This window comes from Abramis brama, assembly GCF_963993115.1.
Source record: "Abramis brama genome assembly, chromosome: 1".
NCBI lineage: Eukaryota > Metazoa > Chordata > Actinopteri > Cypriniformes > Leuciscidae > Abramis > Abramis brama.
This window is the reverse complement of record NC_139963.1, coordinates 30,990,349-31,011,290: the sequence shown is the minus strand read 5'-3', so window position 1 is coordinate 31,011,290 and position 20,942 is coordinate 30,990,349. Positions and strand designations below refer to the sequence as shown.

The 20,942-nt window shown below is 37.1% G+C and overlaps 2 protein-coding genes across 3 annotated transcripts; one reads left to right on the top strand and one right to left on the bottom strand.

Annotated features, from left to right (window-relative positions):
• Positions 1–601: 601 nt before the first annotated feature.
• On the bottom strand, positions 602–12,541 carry gtpbp1 (GTP binding protein 1). Of its 2 annotated transcripts, XM_084135746.1 has the most exons (13): positions 12,030–12,541; positions 9,840–9,951; positions 9,567–9,747; positions 7,594–7,942; positions 6,545–6,668; positions 6,326–6,440; positions 6,096–6,240; positions 5,837–6,019; positions 4,165–4,300; positions 3,900–4,078; positions 3,599–3,763; positions 3,303–3,341; positions 602–1,766 (listed from the first exon to the last, which is right to left on the bottom strand). In XM_084135746.1, the coding sequence occupies exons 1-13, from the start codon at positions 12,219–12,221 to the stop codon at positions 1,668–1,670; spliced, it is 2,019 nt and encodes a 672-aa protein (XP_083991872.1). In that variant the 5' UTR covers positions 12,222–12,541; the 3' UTR covers positions 602–1,667. The 2 variants fall into 2 exon arrangements, with proteins under 2 accessions (XP_083991872.1, XP_083991873.1); XM_084135747.1 differs by lacking the exon at positions 3,303–3,341.
• Positions 12,542–16,615: 4,074 nt separating this feature from the next.
• Positions 16,616–20,685, top strand: LOC311067788 (von Willebrand factor C domain-containing protein 2-like). Its single transcript, XM_084089881.1, has 3 exons — positions 16,616–17,470; positions 17,936–18,065; positions 19,269–20,685. The coding sequence occupies exons 1-3, from the start codon at positions 17,117–17,119 to the stop codon at positions 19,505–19,507; spliced, it is 723 nt and encodes a 240-aa protein (XP_083946007.1). The 5' UTR covers positions 16,616–17,116; the 3' UTR covers positions 19,508–20,685.
• The last annotated feature ends 257 nt before the right edge of the window (positions 20,686–20,942 follow it).

Genomic DNA, 20,942 nt, shown 5'->3' with positions numbered 1-20,942 from the left:
GGTCCATTTTGTAGTTCCTGTAATTGGTAAAGTAAAAAAAAAACGTTTGTTTTGAACCAAAAACTAGTCTCTGTATTGGTTGAGCATGACCAGTTCACAGGGCTGTAGATCATATCCACGATAACCGATAATGTGTACGTAAATAAAAATCTATATCTGTAAGAATTCTTGTCTTTTATTTGTGCAGCATCTACTTGCTTTAATGGTTTTCAATCATTTACTTTGTCTTGAAAAGAAAAGATGAAGGACGGGGTCTTCAGGTTCAATCCATTGAATGTTTGATTGGATGGAGGCAGATCTGAACATGAGCTTGCAGGCGATTGTAAAAAGGGATGAGGTTTAAGCGGATTAAATGATTGGAGAAGTTCCGTACACATCACCAGAAGATTGAGTTAGGATTAAAAGTTACTAGGTTAAGCTTTTAGAAATAAAAGTAATGCATTTAGAAAATAGAGTAATGCTGACTATAAAAAAAGTTGTATTTAAAGTTCAGCTAAATGTTTCATTGTCTCAAAATGAATTGAGTTAAATTAAAACGCTGTGATACATAAGAGGGGTCCCTGGACTAGATAAACTCAAGTAGCAAAGAATCACATCCTGCTTAAATTGTCAACATCAGTTTATTTTTATATTGGTTGTGGAAAGTTTCACAACATGTAAACGTAGAGAATGGTCCAGGTGTCATATTGCCTCAAGGGTGTGAATACTAAAGCTCAGTAAACAGTATAGCAATCTGAAAGAATATACAGCAAGTGTTCAGGAGGCCTGTCAATCACAGCTGGAAAAAAAAAAACAGGTTAATTAATAAAACATCTTTTTTTTAATTTTTTTTATCCAAGAACAACTGGCACTGTTTTGAAAAGTTTCCCCATGAGGAACTATTACACAAATCTTTGAAACTTAAGATCTACATTCTGTTCTTCATCCCTTACTCTGCATACATTTCACTGGGTAACCTAAAAAATATCTTATTTGACAATTTTAATATGCTCCTAAAACCTGAGCAGTCTGTGAGGCCTGATAACACTCGGGTGACCAAGGATTTGGGAAACTGTGAATAGACTGAGGTAATAATTAGCAATGTTATTAGATTTTGAAGTATGTTCAAATGCCAATTTGCATTTCACACTCAACTAGCTGCCAAAAAACTTTGCAAGTCACAGTGTCTTAAAGCCACCAGTGAATTCGGCTCAAAACACTTTCCAAAAGCATCTCTTATCGTTGTGGTCCACAATAATGCTAATTCAAATTAAATGTGGTTTTGTGACGAGGCTTGTTAATAGTCCCATTAAAACAGTTTGCTACATAATAAAGAGTTAGTTTCCAATGGGATTATTTTAAAAATGGGATAGAAATAAGTAATTGAGCAAGTAAATTATGTCATGTTCAGCAAGAAGAAAAAGACTAAAAGTTTATCCTCAAGTTGACATTTACAGCCGAAACAGAACCACCATGCAGTATGCCTGTCCTATAGTCTCAATATCTACGGTATATACAGTCTACAAACACACGCACGTCTTATAATAAGTTAAAATTCACAAAACAATGTGCATGTTGGTTCTGTGAACTCCTTAAGCTTTGTCACTGAAGTTGTATGGTCCGTGTGGGCGGGTAAAAGGCATGAGTAAAACATGGAGGGTGTACTGGACTCTTGAAAAGGGGCGAGTTTAGCAGCCCCCGACTGCACCAGCAAGGGTCACTGTGGAGGTGTTTTGAGGTTTGCCTTTATGCCGCTGACCTCCTCGTCTTCTGCCTCCAGACTTTGGCTGCAAGAAGAAAAAAAAGAGGTTTTAAGATGATTGTTGACTTCGAAACTTTACACTTGATCCTGATATGGTAACTAACATTTTTGGTAACACTTTATATCACTTGTTTTATACATACTTGGTATAATATCTAAAAGTATAAAGCATATAATAGTAATAATAATAATACACAACTCCAGAAAATGATTCATGTGGTTCATTGGTATTAATCAGTATTTGATTTGCAAACGCAACTAAAAACGTTTCCATTTTCTATGGAACTAAAAAAAAAAAATATGACAAAAACATTAGAATTTTGTCAATTTGAAATCTAGACGTGTCATTTAAAGATGAAATTTAGAAATGCATTCAAAATCATTCAGATAAAAAAACAAACAAAACTTGAAGCTGTAATTTTATGATCGGAATATTACATTTCGTATCTCAAAAAAACGGAAAACAAAAAACTGTCGCATGCAGAATTTGGATTCAAAACTATAAAATTTGCCAAAAATAAAATAAAAAATAATAATAATAATAATTATTGGTAAATGTCTATGATTCAAATCTCAACAAAATTCTAAATATTTGTCCATCTGTCAATGTCAGCCAAACAGATCATACTAATGATCACCCAAAAAAAATTATAACCATCACCCAAAATACTAGCAACTCGTTCCTAAATATACAGTAACAGGAACGCTATGGACTCACAAACCAGCAAGTATTAAACAACACCTTCTCGAAATGAAATCAGGTGGTCAGAAGCCTCGCTCATTTCCATGCCACAGTATAATTTGGGTAAAGCCGGGTTTAGACTACAGGAGTTTTTAAATCATAACCGATTGTGAAATCTGGTTGCATTACATCACACAAATAATGAAAATCTTCACAGATTTTCCTCTTTCAAATCTCAAACTTGCACACAATATTAAGATTATCATGTCAGATTTAGCACCTCACATGGTCTCACGGGGAAGCGGATGTAAACTAAATGGATACTTGTCACAGCAACTTGCTGTAGCCAGTATATAAGGTGAGACATTATAAAAGGCAGTCGTGTTGTTGCCACATTCGACCAGCCGTTCCTCCATCTCTGTGTTCACCTGACTCGTACAGCTGCTTGTTGTTTCACGGTCGCCATTTCAAAAGTTCCATCACTTCTGTCTCCTTGTAGACTTGTCTCACTGGCTATAGTGGAAGTACTGATGTAATCATCCCGATTTAAAATACTAAACATCAAGCATGTTTGATATTGTCTGGGCGGCCCTGATGTGTCCGTGAGCAGATCGGGAGGTTTCAGATTTGATCTGTAAACACCTCACATTACCAGATAATCTGGGCCGAACATCGGAACCGTCCGATGCCCTGGACACGATTGTTCCTCGAATGTCGGGAGGGGTAAATCGGACATAAATCGGCATGAAACTCCCGTAGTCTGAGCCCGGCTTAAAAGATGCATCATGCAATGTCGAGAACCTATAAACAGCACAGTTCCTGTGAGGGGATAATTAGCAGTCTTGGGAATGAGTGAGTCACTTGGTTCCCTTGTTTTACCTTGTTCTCTTTGTTTTGAGGGTCTTCCTCCATTTCTGTCTGAAGCAGTAATAAGTGTGAAACAATAAGGTAAAGGAAATGGGAAATATGGGAAATAAGGAGGGATGAAATGGAATAACAGGTGAAGAAAGCCATAATTCATATGAGTATCAAAAGGGAAATGAAAAAAGATGGAGTGACGGGAAAAAGTGATAGAAAGCTATTAGAAAGCTGGACAGAGATCAGACAAACCAGAGCAGGAAGAGAAACTGACAATACTTATGAATCTGAGCACAACACACCCTTTCTGTTGTTACCTGTTGTGGTATGTTTTGCTGAGCGGCTGGCGATCCTGTGCAAACAGTCTCCTCACAGGGTGGAGCCGCTCCATCCTCTCTTCTAGCCGGGACTTTCTTCGTTGACTGCATCTTGATTTGCGGAGGTTTGGAGTTTGACGGCTGGTTATTTGTTGACAAGAGCAACTACAAGTCAAGAGAACAAAAGTGATCCAATTATAATTTGAAAAATTAACACTAATAAACATGAAGTTTATAATATAATTCTGAACAATAATAATGATGTTACACACTACACAATCTTATGCCCCATGAAGCTGACCTTGGTGATGGTGCCCACAGCTTTGGTTCTTCCCTCTCTGAAGACAAGCCTCTGGTCTATGTGCAGGTACTCTGGGGTTTTAATGAAGCGGAAGTGGACGGTAGCTTTGTCTCCTGTGCGCAAGCAGTCACTGGTCATAGACAGGATAGTAGCCGTCTGCCTGATGCTACCGCAGTGCACTGTGGGAAGGGAAGTACGAGAAAAATGGTAAGAGGAAAATCTCACATACTTGCATTCAAGAGTGTAAAAGAGCATTGTATCTCACCCATGGCTTGATATCTAGGCGAGATGGTCGTCGGATGATGTAAAACTAGTATCTCGGCCTCAAACTCCCAGTATGCCTGTGGGTTTAATCTTGGTGACACCATGACCATCCCCTTCCTTATTGAGGAGCGCTTGATCTGAAGGAGAGAGAAATGATAAGGAAATAAGGAGGGGATAGTTATTATATAAGGTTCATGAACAAATTACTCTTATGAACAAGTTCTTTTTAATACATCAGCCAAAAAGATTCACAAAACGGTCTCAAACTCAATTGTGAATTAGCGGTTTGAAGGATTGTGAGCGAGTCTGATTCAGAGTAAAACATTTGCAACTGATTCTCTTGCTGAACTGATTTGTGTCCGATTCAAAATTAACCGGGAATCATTATTTGTAATTAATAATACATATTCTCAACTTAATTTTCGTGTAATGAATAGTATACTAAAACATATTCAGAAATTATTGGTCAACTTTTAGCAGTGAGGTCCAATTGTAATGCTGAATCTAAAACTGTAAGGTGGGTGACTTGATGGAACCATAAATATTGAAAAACATGTCACAACACAGCACAGCTTGACACGTCAGTTTCTAATTTAGGTCTACATAGCCACCATGTTTTTCAGTATTTGAATTTATTTATTTTTTTCAAAAAGGCTGAAAAATTCACAAAACTGCCATATGTCACAAATACAATGAACCCTTTTCACATTTACGTGGGTTCTCAGAAACGGAAGTTGACATAGTTGGGTAAACTTCTATAGTGATGAATGGGAGATATCGGCAAATATCATTTTTGTATTCCTATTTGCCCCACCAGCAAAAGAAAAAAAACATTATAGCATTTCCATAACTTTCCAAAAGAGGGGAAAATATCAAGAGATTGATTACAGCAGTTAGAAGAGAGAATAATGTGAAATTTGCCATCACTCCCTCAGCTGTTGTATTAGAAACACCCTCACAGCAGCATTAATTCATGTTTTGTTATTTACTACCAAGGTAATAAAACACAAAATCTAGGGTTGTAAATGTATTTTAAAGGCACACTATGCAGTTTCCGTTTTTCTCAAACAGCGACCCCTAGAGTCGCTGTGGAGTACTTGTATTTAACGTTACTGTCGTAAATACCACTCACGCAGAGCCGTCTCTGCACTCTTCCGACCGCGCTTTCTTCGTTTTCTTCGTCGACTCTGCTATGATTCACATCTGAAATGCGTGCTATTGTCTTCCATAGAGGCTGCTTCACATGTTGTTGATGTATGTGACGACGTGCTGTAAAGCAAGTTGTGATTCTCGCGAGATTTGTCGGGGCGCCACCACTCAAACCTGCATTGCTGGTTTTGCCAGCGGGATGATTCACCCTACTACGAGTTCGTTTACCATCGAAATGATTTCAAAGCTGTTATATTAAGGTACAAATCTTGCATAGTGTGCCTTTAAATATAAATTTATATAAATTTGAAAAAACTTTACTAGAATTGTGATGTTAACTGTGGAAACTTCATTGCAGTCTGTGAAATGGGTCTATCAGGGTCACTAGAGAGACAGCGTCAATTAGGAACTAAACCGCTTCTGATCAATCATCTTTGAGTGATTCCGTAAATTGCCAACTAAAATAATTTGGACAAAATGTCTCATTTTAGCAGTTTATTTAGTCTGGAACCCACGCCACATACCTTTTTCAGAGCAAAAGAGGCCGTCTGACCACCACGGACCTCTTTCACAGGCATCCTCTTTCGGTGGATGGATTTGACGGTGATGGAGAGGAAAGCGCCCAAAGGGTCTGGTCCAAGAAGCAAAGTGTCATTGAGTCGAATCAGCCCTCGTAACGTGGTCCCGGACACTACCGTTCCTACACCCTTCCCCCCAAAAAAAATCAGACCGTTGAGAGAGGGGAAACATAAATATATAAACAGAGACAGAAAGCATGCTTACTGGTACTGAATAGGTGTCATCTATCTGGAACTCGGCAGGCTCGTGGTCTTTGAACGAGCTTCTGGAGGAGAGCAGGTTCAGGAACATCTTCAGTAGGTCCATGTTTTCTCCTGTGACGTTAGAGATCTGGAAGATGGGACATATTCTACAAAACACACAAATATAAATAAGTCTGGAGCATAACTGGGTTAAAAGTTGGCAGGTAAGCAATGTGTATTGCGGGGCACTACCTCTCAGAACTGAAGTTGGATGCTGTGACGATGACATCATCTTTATTCTGGACTAGGACAGGGATCTTTCTGCAGCCTGGAGACTTTAATATCTTCTGCAGGAGCTTCAAGGTCTCTGAAAAGACAGACAGTGTTAAATTCACTAGTATGGCACTACCTACAGCTTTCCAAATTTACAGTCAATGAAACAATGGCATTATTTGTGGACTAATGGTTCACCTTGAAGAATATTAGCTGGACACATGTCAATCTTAGTAACCACCACAAAAACGGGAACATTGAGAGCTAATGCTAAACCCAGGTGCTCTTTGGTCATGCCAACAATTCCTGCATTACTTCCAATCTGTAAAAGAGAGTGAAAATGAGTAAATTTAAAGATGTCAATCAGTTCACTTTGTTCCAACAATATGAGCTGCCCACTTTGGCAGCACTTTTAGGCCAAGGAAGTGTACTCCCAACATGAAGTTTGATCCAAATAGTTCCTTACTAATCACGTTGCCTTAAGATGCAGTCACATTTACCATTATTCAGCTAATTTTAGCAGTCGAAATCCAGTCATTGCAATAGGAATCTACACGACTAGGAGTTTCGCATGAGAGCGAAAGATTTCCATCCACAGATTTTGCAACAGGTTCAAATTGGTCACACAATTTGCCGCATTGACCAACAAACAGCTGCTCGTTTGAGAATGACTTCTGTGTGATCTGTGCTTAACACATTGCTACACTATTGAAAATAAACAATGGACCTTTTTGCCTGCAAATTTTGCTTAAATGTTGTTAATGTGACCACACCTTTATATTACATTTTAGCCAAAATTCAAGATGGCCTACACAGTTAAGAGAAATGTCTTATATAAATATATTTCAATCAGCACTAAAATGTTTTATTATATATATATATATATATATATATATATATATATATATATATATATATATATATATTATTTTTTTTTATTTATTTTTTTTTTTTTTAAAGTGCTACCAATATTTGTTTTCACCATGTATTCGCTGTGAAAAGTCCTTAGCTTAGAAACGTGCTAATATCAGACTACAACAGAATCAATTGTGAGCAATAGTGAGTTGAGGCAGTTCTTGTGTGGCTCACTCATATTATTTATGTAATGCACGTGAGTGACTGTTGACAGTGTTGCTGCCCATGAAGAACATTTCAAATAGGATGCTGCCATTGGAGAAACTGTAGCTGCCTATCAAAACATCAAGGCTCAATAGGTTTTGAAACAGAGCTTTGTCTTCCCTCCTTACCATAAGCATGCAGAAATCAGGCAGATGACCTGTCATTCCAAACACAGTCGTCTTCAGGTACTTCTCATGGCCAGCAAGGTCAATAAAGGTAATAACTTTAGAAGACTTCTCACAGATCTTGGTCCAATCCAGGCTGCCTCCGTGACTGTCGGGTTTGTTGACTACCTGGCCCTCTTGATCAAATCCCAGGATGTCGTTGCCCACGCTGCTGGTGCGCCCACTCTCCATTTCGTGCTTGTGCCTGAAGAGCTTCTGTCGTGCAAAGCCACGACCATTATCCAACTCTCCATGAGTCAGCACCCCTAGCAGAGTGCTTTTACCGGCATCCACATTCCCCACTACAGCCACCCTGAGATAAACACCATCATGACTTTGAGTTAGTAATCCGAAATGGCTACACTCAAAGCAAACGTGTCTAATATATCTTGGAAGACACATTAAAGATGCCCTTTTAACAGAGCACAAGTCATATGGGTCATTGATATGGTACATTACCATTAAAAAGTTTGGGGTCAGTAAGATTTTTTCATGTTTTTGAAAGAAGTCAACAAGAATGCATGTATTTGATAAAAGTACACTACAAATTGTAGTATTGTGAAATATTACAATTTAAGTTGACTTTTCTATTTTAATACATTTTAAAATGTAATGCATTCCTCTGATGGCAAAGCAGAATGAATTTTTAGCATCTTTATTCCAGTCTTCAGTGTCACATGATCCTTCAGAAATCAATCTAATATGATGATTTGATGCTCAAGTAGGGGTTTGCGATATCACGATTTTGTGAACGATTAAAATGTCTCCACGATCTGCTTTCAAAGAAATATAGTAATGCACATTCTATCAGTTGCAGTTCTGGCGCGGCGCCCCGTCCCAATATACTGTACTACGTGATGTACATTCACATCATATGTTTAGCAACACAGCCATAGGGTTGTGCTCATGTGACACTGCAGTTCTTTGCAATCATGAAAGTTTATTTTTGCATGCCTTGCCGGCTAAACATTTTATTTGCACGCTGTTCTGACATATGCTTTTCTGGGCGCTAACACAGCACGTGTGTACTGAACTAAGTTCTCTGTCAAATACACACAAGGTGTCCATAAACACAGTCAGTTATGTCTTAAGTAAAAGTTGGGAGAAAATCGGATGTGTGTCTGTTTATTAGATCAGTGCATGAGATCTGAAAGTGAGAGCAGCCTAATATACCTGCTGCTGTTTGTAATTACTGTATTATTGTTCATCCAAAAAAAAAAAAAAAATGTAATTTATACAGTGAAGTCATTCTTTTTCTTTTATATTTTGTTACCTTGTAAGGCTACATTCTTTAAATAGGCAAATTAGTTTTGCTGTACTGCTCAGTGACTTATAATAAAACCAATATGAAAAAGAATAGTGATAAAATCGTGACTTGTGATCTTCCTGAAAAAAATTGTGATATGATATCTTTCCATAACACCCACCCCTATGCTCATTAAATATTTTTATCATCAATGTTAAAAACAGTTGTGCTGCTTAACATATTTGTGTGTACTCTGATGCAGTGTTTTTAGGATTCTTTGATGAATAGAAAGTTTAAAAGGACAGCATACATTTGAAATATAAATATTTTCTAACATTATAAATGTCTTTACGGTCACTTTTGATCAATTTAATGTGAATAAAAGTATTAATTTCTTTCAACAACAAAAAAAGTCATACCAAGCTGAAAACCTTTTGAATGGTAGTGTACATTCTTGATCTTTTGGATTAACTTTTCTCGCTCTTTGCATTTGTTCATGGTCAACGTTTGTTGTATGGAAAATACCAGCTTCTCCATTCTAATAAACATCGCATTTTGTGTTCCACAAAAAAAAAAAAAAAAAAAAGATGTTCAAACAACGAGTAGATGAGTCTAAGTATTTATTTTTGCTTGAGCTGAACTGTCCCTTAAATTGCAAGAAAAGGCCACTTTCTCCATTGTCATCACTCACCTAACCTCCAAGAAGTCGGCTTCTCCCACCTGGCGGCGAATAAGGTAATCTCTGACCTGGCCACCAGCCTCAGTACGCTCCCTCAACAGGATGAGGTCTGCCTCGATCTGCTCACACATGGACCTTACTGTGGCCACAGACGCCTCCATATCACTCTCATTCAAACCATAGTCTCCACCATCTTAAAGAGAGAGACACAAGCATGTAAGTATTCATAAAAAAATTCATAAAAAATTTAAATTGAGTCTCGCTGTGTTCATTTCAGTGTCTTACCTGAACCCACACCCAAGACATAGATGGTCTCCCCGCAGCCCTCGTCCATCCTCTCACGCAGCTGCCGTAGTAACAAGTCATACTGTTCTCCATTGGGACTGACCAGGGCTAGCTATGATGCATAAAGGAAATGAGTCTTATTAAACACAGAATGGTTGTGGAAAATAAATTTCTCCTGTTTGTTTTGTTATTGCCATCTGACTCAACGTCAACGTAAAAAGGGAACAACAAAGTCATCAATGGACTTTGAGAACAGTTGACTGACTTTACTGCTTATTACATCAGATGTCATGAGGAGTAATGTTGCAGAAGGTGGAGTGACGAAGCTCCATGCAAAACACCGTTTAGCAGAAACAGAGCTCAGCTCCAGCTGTATGAAAACAGATCCTCCCTCAGACTGAAACGGTCTGATGAATGATAAGGAGGCCGCTGTCACAGCGGAAAACACAAACTCTCATCTGCACTGGTTCCCACGTCCATCAAGGTTAGGCACTGGTGGCTATGTAGACCTAAATTAGAAACTGACGTGTCAAGCTGTGCTGTGTTGTGACATGTTTTTCATTGTAACATAACATAAGATTTTATTTCGATCCTCGCAGACAATTTTTCACAACAAATAAAGTTATACATAATAACCGAAAAAGGTGTAGGCTGTTCTAATTCTTGGGTAATTATAATGCATGTCATTTTAATACATAAAAGTAATTGAGACAGTACATGAAATATTTGTACTTCTCATTAGGTACTAGGCCTAGTTATTATTTATTGGCGTGTGTGCGTTTCTACTTTTACCCATTTACGAGACATTAATATATCTATTCCAATTCATACTAGTACCATTTCTCATCTCACTAGTCATTTGCCATGTGACATTGTTAGTCAGAACAGGTACTTAATAGTTCAATTAAAAATATTGCTATAAAGATTGTTACTAGTATCAACTGGAATGTACACCAGTGTCTAAAACAAGGGAAACTGTAATATATATATATATATATATATATATATATATTTAAATTGAACTATTTTAGTTTCTAGTAACTAAGAAACAACTACTAAAACTATTGAATAGTTACTAGTAAAACTGGAATGAGGTTAAAAACAATCAAATACTATTTGGAATAAATCGTTGATAGGTTATGTGCTTAAGATATAGAACTTAATGGCAAAATGTATTTATTACCTGTAACAAAATAGTAACAATTTGTATCGAATGAACAAATGATGGCTAGTCACTGTTGGATTACTTATTAACTGGAAACATTACAGTAGGCACTGGCGGCTTATTATTACTTACAGAATGTTCATATTCAGAGGTTGGTTATTTTATGAAGGGGTTTTTATGTTTATATTTTCCATTGTAGTTAAACATGTAGTATTTTTGTTGTATGTTTTGTTATTTGTATTAGGTTAATTTTAATGTACCAATATCGGTTTCATCAATTTTATTTCAGTTTTAGTTTTAAACATTTAAGTACATCAAGTAAAACCAAGTGAAAATTAGAAATGATACCTTGGCAACTAGCTAAAATTAAATAAGATTAAATTGTATTTCTGCTGACGTATTTTATTTCAAGTCAGAAGATTTTTTTAATGGTATAAGTTGACTACAATAACCATGATCATAGCTCTGTTTCTACATGGTGTTCAAACTTTAGGACCATAAATAAAAGTTATCAATAGGTGTAATAATGCACTGACTTCCTCATTCTTTGGTCTGTTTATCTCCTCAGTGACTCCCTCCTGCTAAAGGGAAAACCCTCTGTGTTGCGTTGATATTTCATCAGGTTTTGTGTTGTCAGGTTGTCATCTCTTCCCTCACTGATGTTTTTCATTCATTGGGTTTAATACAGATTTACAGCCCATAATCAGCTTGCTTTACAGCGAAACCCCCACAAAGATGGATAAATCAGAAAGTTATATCCTAATACTGCACTACGATATTACAGGCAAGAAATATGTTGTTTTTTTTAAACATCGTTGAACATACATAGCCGGGTTAGCTTAGGTTTACAGTTACAAGCACTCAGCGGTCAGCAGGTAAAACCGTGAAAATATCAAAAAAGTGATGCAAATCAAATCGCATGATTAAAAGTCAATTCAAAACGTCAACATGTAGTCATGTTATTAATAATACGTTTTTTTGCAAACACACTAATTCACTCCGACTAAGCTAACTCTGAGGCCTACCTTGCTGGAGAAGTCTATGCCGAGATCCAGGGCCTCGCCGTTGAACATCTCCTCGTCCTCGAAGCACTCGGGCCCGTCATCATCGCCGCCGCATCCCCGGCCAGGAGCAAACATGCTAGCGGGGACTACAGACTCTGACAGCCCTATGGCCCCTGGATTAAAAACCGGATCCGTCGTCGTTAACGATGCCATCTCTCGGGGAGCAGTTTTTAAAATCAAGCTAAAAAACTTTAAAACGATACGGCTTTTGGGGGAACAATTGTAAGCTGATGCAGCACAAACACATCCAGCCTGTAACGCCGCTCACCACTACTCTTGCCACTAGGATAAAACCTGCTGCGTCGAGATAAACAAGTATCGCTACATATTACTGGTATCACAATAACATGCTAAACTGATAATAGAGCACACTCAAATCTTACAAATCGGTCACTGTGTACGTTTAAGTGTTCGTTTAAAATGTTAAGAAAATTAGTCATGTGTGTTTTTCTTCTCCTCATGAATTATTCAACAGAGTTGAGGCCAATCGTTTTCTTTAGAACCCAAATCACGTGTGTTATTATCCAATGAAAATTCGCGGGCGGTGCATATCTTTACTAATACACTCTGTAATTATATTGCAAATGATGCAACATTTATTTATAAACTCGCAAGGTTTGTTTCGGTACAAGCTTAGGTTGACAGAAATAAACAATCAATTACAAAAAAAGAAGAGACTAATCAAAGCACGTGCTACAACAAACCGTGTATCGAGAATATCAAAAATAAAGTGTCACCAGATTATCGTGTTATGTTTAATCGTATAGCCTACTAATTTACTAAACTCTGAATCTGACTAATTCTGTTTGTTCCTCTGATTGTATACATATAATTTACTGTCAGAATTATTAAAATCACTTAATAGATAAGCAAAGCTGACAGTACTTCCAAAAAGGAATAAGGTTTCTGGATATATAAAGGTAATGCAAAAAAATAGGCCTACTACCAAATAGTAAAATAGGCAATATAAATGACTGTTAAATAGCTGCATAATGGCTTCACTGTAGCCTATAGGCCAGAAATTAAGATTTTTTTTTTAGTTAGGCTACACAACGTCAGTGGAACAAAAACAAGAATATAGTCTAAGTTGTAGCGATTGTAATCGAGGTCACATACTGTAAACACAGGGATTTCAAAACTTTTTTGTCAGCCAAAACCTTTTTACCTAAAGAATTTTACTTGAAGTAGGCCTACACCCTGAGATTTTACCGTTAACATTTCAATAATTTAACAACACATTCACATGTTCACGCTTCTTTAGCGTTCAATAACGGTCGCATGGCATGCTGGTACAAATAAAATGGTACCACTTTATTTTACAGTGCCCCTGACTTGTAATAATGAATTATGCATAACTATGCAACGAACCCTAAACCAAACCTAATCCTAACCCTATAATTACATAGTTAATGGATATTACGAATTACTTAAATGTATAGGCTAATTACACTGTAATAAGGATACCTTAAAATAAAGTGTAATCAAAAAAATATTTGAATAGTTTTATTTTAATAAATTATTAATTTATTTTTCTTGTACCTTTTTATAATTCAATAAATTAGCTTTTCATCAAATCCCAAACCCCCTGCAAGCACCTGGAAGCAACCACCAACCAACAAGCAACCACCTGGAACAATGGACAGATCAATATGTCTGACACAGATAGTAAAAAGTGCTCCGTAAGCATAGAGTGCGACTTTTTGATGGAGCCCTGTCCCGAACTTATCATTTAGCTTTTCCCTGTTATAAGTCAAGTGTTAAAGGAGACGTTTTAGCACATGTGAAATGTGTGAGATGGTTCTAAAAATGACTGTGATCAACCAAGCAAGAAATGTTTGTAAGATAGTTCCTAATGACAAAGATTTAAACGATTTGTTTTAATTTAAGAAGTCCATAGACCAGAATCAGTTTTTCGTAGTTCCAAGTCTGAGACAGTTTGTTTATTTAAAAACATTTTTTGGAAAATATTTATTTATAAAGAAAACAGATATGATGCTAATTCTGAGCATCCTATAGTCCACTGGTAGTGTACATAAGGATTTACTTCAAATCTACTCAACTCTTTCCCCGCCACTGACTGAATTTTCCGGCTATTCATGTTTTCACTGTTATACGGAAGGGGGCGCTTTACGCCTCTTCTGAAAGAGTACAGACTCAGTCTCCGGATCAAAACACAGGTGAAGAAGGTCGCTTACGCAAATGTAAAACAACACGATCATCAAACATTAAACAGAATATAAATCAAAACTGCCTGTTACCGAATGAAATGTCTAGTCCATGAAGAGGAAACGACTGTGAAGCTTTGGGGGTTTGATCTACTCCATCTGAGTTTTGATAATCAAACTGAATCCTATCCGGACTTTGACAAAAATGCGATTTTCTCAGCTTTTTGTTTAAAATTTTGCTTTTTTTTAAGTAAACTTTCTCACATTCAAGTGTTGATAAAAATAGAAAAAGAATGCATGAAGCTAGAATAAAAGGTTTTTAAAATGGAAGGAGTTAAAGGTAGGCCTATGTTTCAAAATATAAAAGAAATCCAAAATAGGAACATTGTAGCCTTAAAGTGCAAAAATAATATATAAATAGTAAACTATAAGTAAAATGTTATGCTCAATTAAAAAAAAAACTTACAAGTATACATGCAGTATAAAACTACTAAAATGGTATTTTGCTGAGTATACTTTCATAAACTAAAAAAAAGTTAAAAACTACTAGTATACTTATAAGTTCACTTGTAGTACAGATGCAGTACAAATAAGAAACTAGCTGTGCACTTAAAAGTTTACTACTGTTACACTTATAGTACACTTAAACGTATACTTGTATATACTAAAAAGTGGGCCAATAGAGTGGTGCGGTTATGACGTCACTTTGTAGGCCAAACGCAGTTAGCATCACACTGGTTGTCTTGAGAAAAACGGAAAAACCCAATAGGATTTTCCCATAGGCTTTTGGATTATCACTAAAAACAAGCTCTGTGATCAACAAAAGTTTATTAAACTTTCACGTTTTGTCCATCAAGATAATTATCACATAAACACAACTTTCTTGAATTTTGAAGCCTAAATGCAACTGCCAGGAGTAAAAAGCTCAAGGTAGACTATAAACGAACTACACCACGGTCCCACGAATTCAACGTCACCACCACTAAACTTCCGACAACTCTTCCGACAACTTTTCCCAGATCGTTTGAGTCAGAATAGTTGACCCAACAGCCTCTGTAGTCCCATTTAGCCACTTGCAACCGCCTTTTTCAAGACGCGTAACAGCTTAAAAAAATCACGAGTGGGGTAATATTGATGTATTTTATGTCGTAGAATAAAACGTGAAAGTGTCTTGAGCTTGTGTTCACCACAGACCTTATTTCAGCCATTTAACCAAAACCCCATTCAAAAAAACAATTGACTTCAGGACGATTTCGTGTTTTGGCCTACAAAGTGACATCATACTTGCACCACTCAATTTAGTCCCAAGCAGTATTGAAATAGTATGCTTACAAGTTTACTACTAGTTGCCTACATGTATATAGTATACTTACTACATAAAGTATAAAAATATACTTGAACTTTACTTAAGTATACTTCATAAAATGAACTTGAAGCTATACTCTTTCGTAAGGGCACCTCTTATTTGGCCGTAATGGGTGGAGCTAGACGGTCCAACCATGGCCCTGTCCCAAATGGCGCACTTCATGTGGACTTTCGGTCTCGTGGACTTGAATTGCGCGTGCTCGCCAAGTCTACGAGTCCGTAGGCCGTCCCATTCAGCATTTTAACGCTCTGAAGTGTGCTCAGCAGCGCCCCCTTTGTACCCTTGAAGCGGTCTTCCGCGAAGCCCGCATAGATGCAGGCTCCACACACTTTAACTACCCAGGAATCCTTGCGAAAGGCCAATCAGACAACGGATGGGAGGAGATTTCGCTCACGGACAATTGTTGACATGGCTGAGAAGAAAATATTGCGGTTTTTATGACCTAGATTTTACCAGTTGTTACCTACAGTTTATACAAACATTATGGTCATCGACCAGTGGTTGATGTCTCAAACATAATAATAGCGCGTTGAATAATACGATCACATTATGATTCATTAAATAAATAGAACCGAATGTCAGGGCTTTACTGAGTCATATGTAAACATAGTATGAATATTGAAACCTGTAAATTCATCTGAAACTCATGCACATTTTCATTATGTGTTAAAATTGTAATCTTAGTTCAAAAGGAACATTATGTATTAATATGTACAACTGTATACATCATTTAAATAAGCATGATGTATCTATTGTCTAATGCCCAGGTGGCATGCACAATATCAAAATATAGAACTGAAAAATTAGGCTGTGTAGTTGACATGGAGATAAGACGTCGGAGCGCAAAAAGGTGATTTCTCCTGTCCAACAACAACCAGACTGTTATTTCCGGCTTGACGATCGAGTCTGTCCCAAAAATACCTCTCAATGCGCCCTCGTGGACTCGCGCCAAGGGCCCTATTATATAATAGGTCTGCACTACATGACGTCACTACTCTGAGGAAGTCCACAGTCCGGAGTGTGCCATTTGGGACAGGGCCTATATCCTAAACCTACCCATAACTCTATCTCTCCACCCATCAGATCCAGAGGTGGAGCAGGACGTCCAGAGAGGGAGAGCTGGATGTCATTTTTAGCTCTGCAGTGAGTGAGCGCCACTTGGATCGGTACGTAACCGTTTCTGTGAAGCTCTTCACGTGAGATATTTGTATCCTAAACCAGTTGTCCGTCCATCCATCGGTTCAATATTATTTTAAGGGAAAAGTCTTTAAAATATTTAAAAAGATTAGAATGATTCAAAAATTACAACACAGTCGTGCTATTATTATTATTATTGTAAAAAATAAATGTAACATAAAAGTTTGTTTTTTACTGATAGTCATCGAACATTAAAAAATACTGTTGCCTGCAAGCCTGTACAGTTACAGGAGGTGGGTCCTGTATGTCATTGGGCAAATGTTCATGCACTGACCCGCGCGCATGAAGACAAACCAGTCTACAACTTCCTGCCAGTAACGATGCGATCTCCCGTCCTGTGCTTCTCGTTTGCACTCCAGTGCTTCGTTCTCCAAAGCGCATCAGAGTACTCTTCCAAATCCGAGCTGGAATACGAATTTGGTGACTATCGTGGCAAGTTCTGTATCGACGATCAAGGTTTTGTGTATGGCATCGGAGAGGTTTATTATCCGAGCTCCACAGCGTGTCCCTGCACCTGCACAGAGGATGGACCCGTGTGTGTCAGACCCAAGTGCCCGCGTATACACCCGAGATGCACGCGCATCAAATACAAGTCGTGCTGTCCCGTGTGTGAAGCTGTCAGTAAAGTTTGCGTGCATGGAGGCAAAACTTACAGAATGCTGGAGGAATTTAGGGTGAGTCAGCGTATAAGTTCTTAGGCTGGAAAATATATTTCTTTATTGGTCTAACCGGATATTATAATAATGACCTGTTATTATAATAAATGAACTTTTTGTCTTTTTCTTTACTGATGTTTATCACAACCATGTAAAAAGTATAATATAGCGTAGAATAACGACCTTTATCATATTTTTTTCCCCATTACAACACTACACTTTCTGGATATGTGCTAGCCTATTAACTAAGAGTTTCAAGTTGGGACATAATATTAATTGCATGATAATTGTATAATATCTGCGTTTTGTTTGACTCTAGTCAATGATCTATTATTTTTGTGTGGGATAAAGAAAAATAAGAGTAAATGATTAAACAGTAAGACTGTTTCAATTCTCTTTTAATGGCTTGTTTACTCTTTTAATTACTCATAATTTACTCATATTTACATTAATGCATTTAGCATTTGTTCCTGTGTAAAATAGCTGTCACCCTGTGAGCGTTGCCGGTGTGAAGTCAACAGAGAAGTTTACTGCAGCATATCCGGCTGTCCTGTCTTACACTGTGTAAATCCTGTATACGAACCCAACCATTGCTGTCCTGTGTGCAAAAGCGGTGAGGGTCCTTACACATGCAACATTACACGTGCATCCAATAATGTTTTTACAAACACCATCACATGCATCTAGTGTTTTGAGAGGCATGTATGTTGTGTTGTGCAACTCACAAGGATCAATCAGGAAGTTTCATTGGTGATGTGGAGCCAACACCTCTTGTTTTGATTGATTTGTTACTGCATAGTTCGCAGTGATGTCATGGAAAAAGAATGATGCAATGGAATTGTTCGATAGATTGCTTACTACCAACATGCCCTCTATAAATAGGAACTAATTCACTGCATGCTGGGATGGCACAGGCACTATGGGGCATTAGGCCATCCCTGACAACAGAAGGCAAGAGGTGGACAGATTGTGTGTGTGTAATGTTTATGTAGAAATGGGTAGCCTATGTAATGTGTATCCATTTTAAAACGTATAATAGACATTGTGTATAAACGTAATGCATTTGTGGGCGTCTACCTGGTAATTTCTGTTTGAGCGCAATAGTGGGATAGAAAATTCTGCCATAATTTACTCACCATCATGTCGTTCCAAACCTGCATGACTTTCTTTCTTCTGTGGAACATAAAAACATCAATTTTGAAAAAAAAAATCGGTTCACTTTACAAGTGCCACAAAAGTCACCAAGTTTCGTACCATTCCAATAAAGTTACAACTTTTACCATTTCAAAACGGAAAAATTTTCAGTCAAAAGTGGTTAAATGGACAGAAACAGTTCCTTTTGTGTTCCAGAAGAAAGCAAGTCATGCAGGCTTGGAACGACGCGAGTAAATGCCGACAGAATTTTAACTGTTAGGTGAACTAGCTATAATTCCCCCCAAATACTGAGCTTGATGCACTGCAAAAAATGGTTTCCAGTCCAAATAAAATTCTTAAATCAAGATTAATTTACTAGATAAGTAAAATTAGATTAGATATTATGTCTTGTTTTCCGGGGGAATTAATCAAAATGAAGTGAGTTTTTGCTTAAAACAAGCAAAATGATCTGACCATGGGGTAAGAAAAATAACCTTAATTCAAACAGAAACAAGATTATTTTTCTTACCCCATGGACAGATCATTTTGCTTGTTTTAAGCAAAAACTTTAGTAAATGCATCTTGATTTAAGAATTTTATTTAATAGTTGGACTGGAAACAAGACAAAAATACTAAGTAAGAAAAGCATTTTTTGCAGTGTGCTCCTGTCTCCTCTTCAAAGGGCCAAACTGCTTTGCTGGAAATCGCGTGATCTCAGCTGGAGAGCGTGTGGAGATTGATGAGCAGACGGTGTGTTTCTGCACATACCAGGATGGAACGTGGCAGGCGCACCCTCACGCTACCTGTGAAGAGCGCCAGCGAGCAGACAATGAAGCCACTGACTCCGACAACACATCCAAACAGATGGAGGAGCAGGAGAAGGAGAGAGTGTTCTCACCCAGGCTGGATGCCATCCCATGAAGGGAAGTGTGCCTGGCACCAGCTCTCCTGACAGGCAGGAGGGGATGCAGAGCACATGCAGTGTCTGTGCCCAGGGTGAACACAACCTGCGCTGGGATAGCTGCCAGTGCTGACCTCTTTAGCCAACATCACCACCCCCGCCCACCCTGACCCAGATCCGCAACCCTCTGAGAAGCAACATGCAATAGCAGTATCACAATGTTTCATTACTGTATACATGCACAATTATAACATTCCAAAGTTTGGATTTCCACACATATATATTAGGCAGTTTTCAACTTTGATGGTAATAAGAAATGTTTCATGAGCACCAAATCAAGATGTTAGAATGATTTCTGAAGGATCATGTGACACTGAAGACTGGAGCCATCACAGGAATAAATGAAAATTTAAAACATATTTAAATAGAAAACAGTTATTATAAATTACTGTATTTGTGATCAAATAAATGCAGTATTGGTGAACAAAAGAGATGTTCAAAAACATTAAGAAGGCCAATCGACCCCAATCTTTTGAACGGTAGTGTAAATGTGTGTATATTATTGTATATAATTTTGTCTACTTATTAAGATGCAGTTATAAAGCACATTTAAATATGGAGCATTGTATTTTTAAAAACATTATCTCCCATTTTTCCATCTCATTCTTTTAGCATGTTGTTGAATTTTAAATGTTTTATTCTATGGGCAATATGATGCATTTAATTAATAATTTCAATGTTTATTCCAACAGATTTAAAAAAAAAAATGTAATACTGTATTAGATTAGCCAAATGTTGTTCTCCATAAAGACGATAAATGTTTTGTTTAGATGGGAAGTGGAGCATGCAACACCCAATTCCAAAGGGCTGGTCAAATGGAAACATGTTTTTATGTATTAAAACACCTCAGGTTTGAGTATTTTCTCCTTGTTTGAACATCTCATTGCATCTTTGATGTTTTGTTGATTTTACCCATTCCATTTGACATTTTCTTTAACGCAGCTAATTTACAAAATGCATGTAAATATAATGGCGATTATAATAAATATAATACATTTCTTTCTTTTTAAATTGTGACAGTGTAATTCCAACTGTGAGTTAGGTTTCTTATAGGCCGTAATTTCCATCACAAATAATTCATATACACTGTAAAAAATATTTTTCAAAGTTGTAAATAAAACAAAGATTATTGGAGTACATTATTGTTTCAGCTTTCAAATTTCATGTTTAATTCAATGTGTTTCTTGCCATTTCTTTGTAATTATTTTTTTCAGCTAATCTACAGTGAGGTTATCCTATTTCTATATAAAAGTTAGCCTATTTCACTTCATTATTTTCTCATTTTAATATATATTTGTTTTTATTCACATATTATATATATTATGCATATAACAATATGAGTAAAACGTTTAATTGAAAAACCAACGTGGATTTCATGTTCAATATGTCTTTAAC

Excerpts from the sequence above, each read along its gene's own strand:
- gtpbp1 (XM_084135746.1), bottom strand. The coding sequence starts at position 12,221 with ATGGCATCGTTAACGACGACGGATCCGGTTTTTAATCCAGGGGCCATA. Across the intron at positions 6,441-6,544 it reads TCCAGCTAATATTCTTCAAG|AGACCTTGAAGCTCCTGCAG; the intron begins GTGAACCATTAG and ends CTGTCTTTTCAG. Across the intron at positions 1,767-3,302 it reads CTCAAAACAAAGAGAACAAG|CCAAAGTCTGGAGGCAGAAG; the intron begins GTAAAACAAGGG and ends TTCTTCTTGCAG.
- LOC311067788 (XM_084089881.1), top strand. The coding sequence starts at position 17,117 with ATGCGATCTCCCGTCCTGTGCTTCTCGTTTGCACTCCAGTGCTTCGTT. Across the intron at positions 17,471-17,935 it reads GAATGCTGGAGGAATTTAGG|CTGTCACCCTGTGAGCGTTG; the intron begins GTGAGTCAGCGT and ends TGTGTAAAATAG. Across the intron at positions 18,066-19,268 it reads CTGTCCTGTGTGCAAAAGCG|GGCCAAACTGCTTTGCTGGA; the intron begins GTGAGGGTCCTT and ends TCCTCTTCAAAG.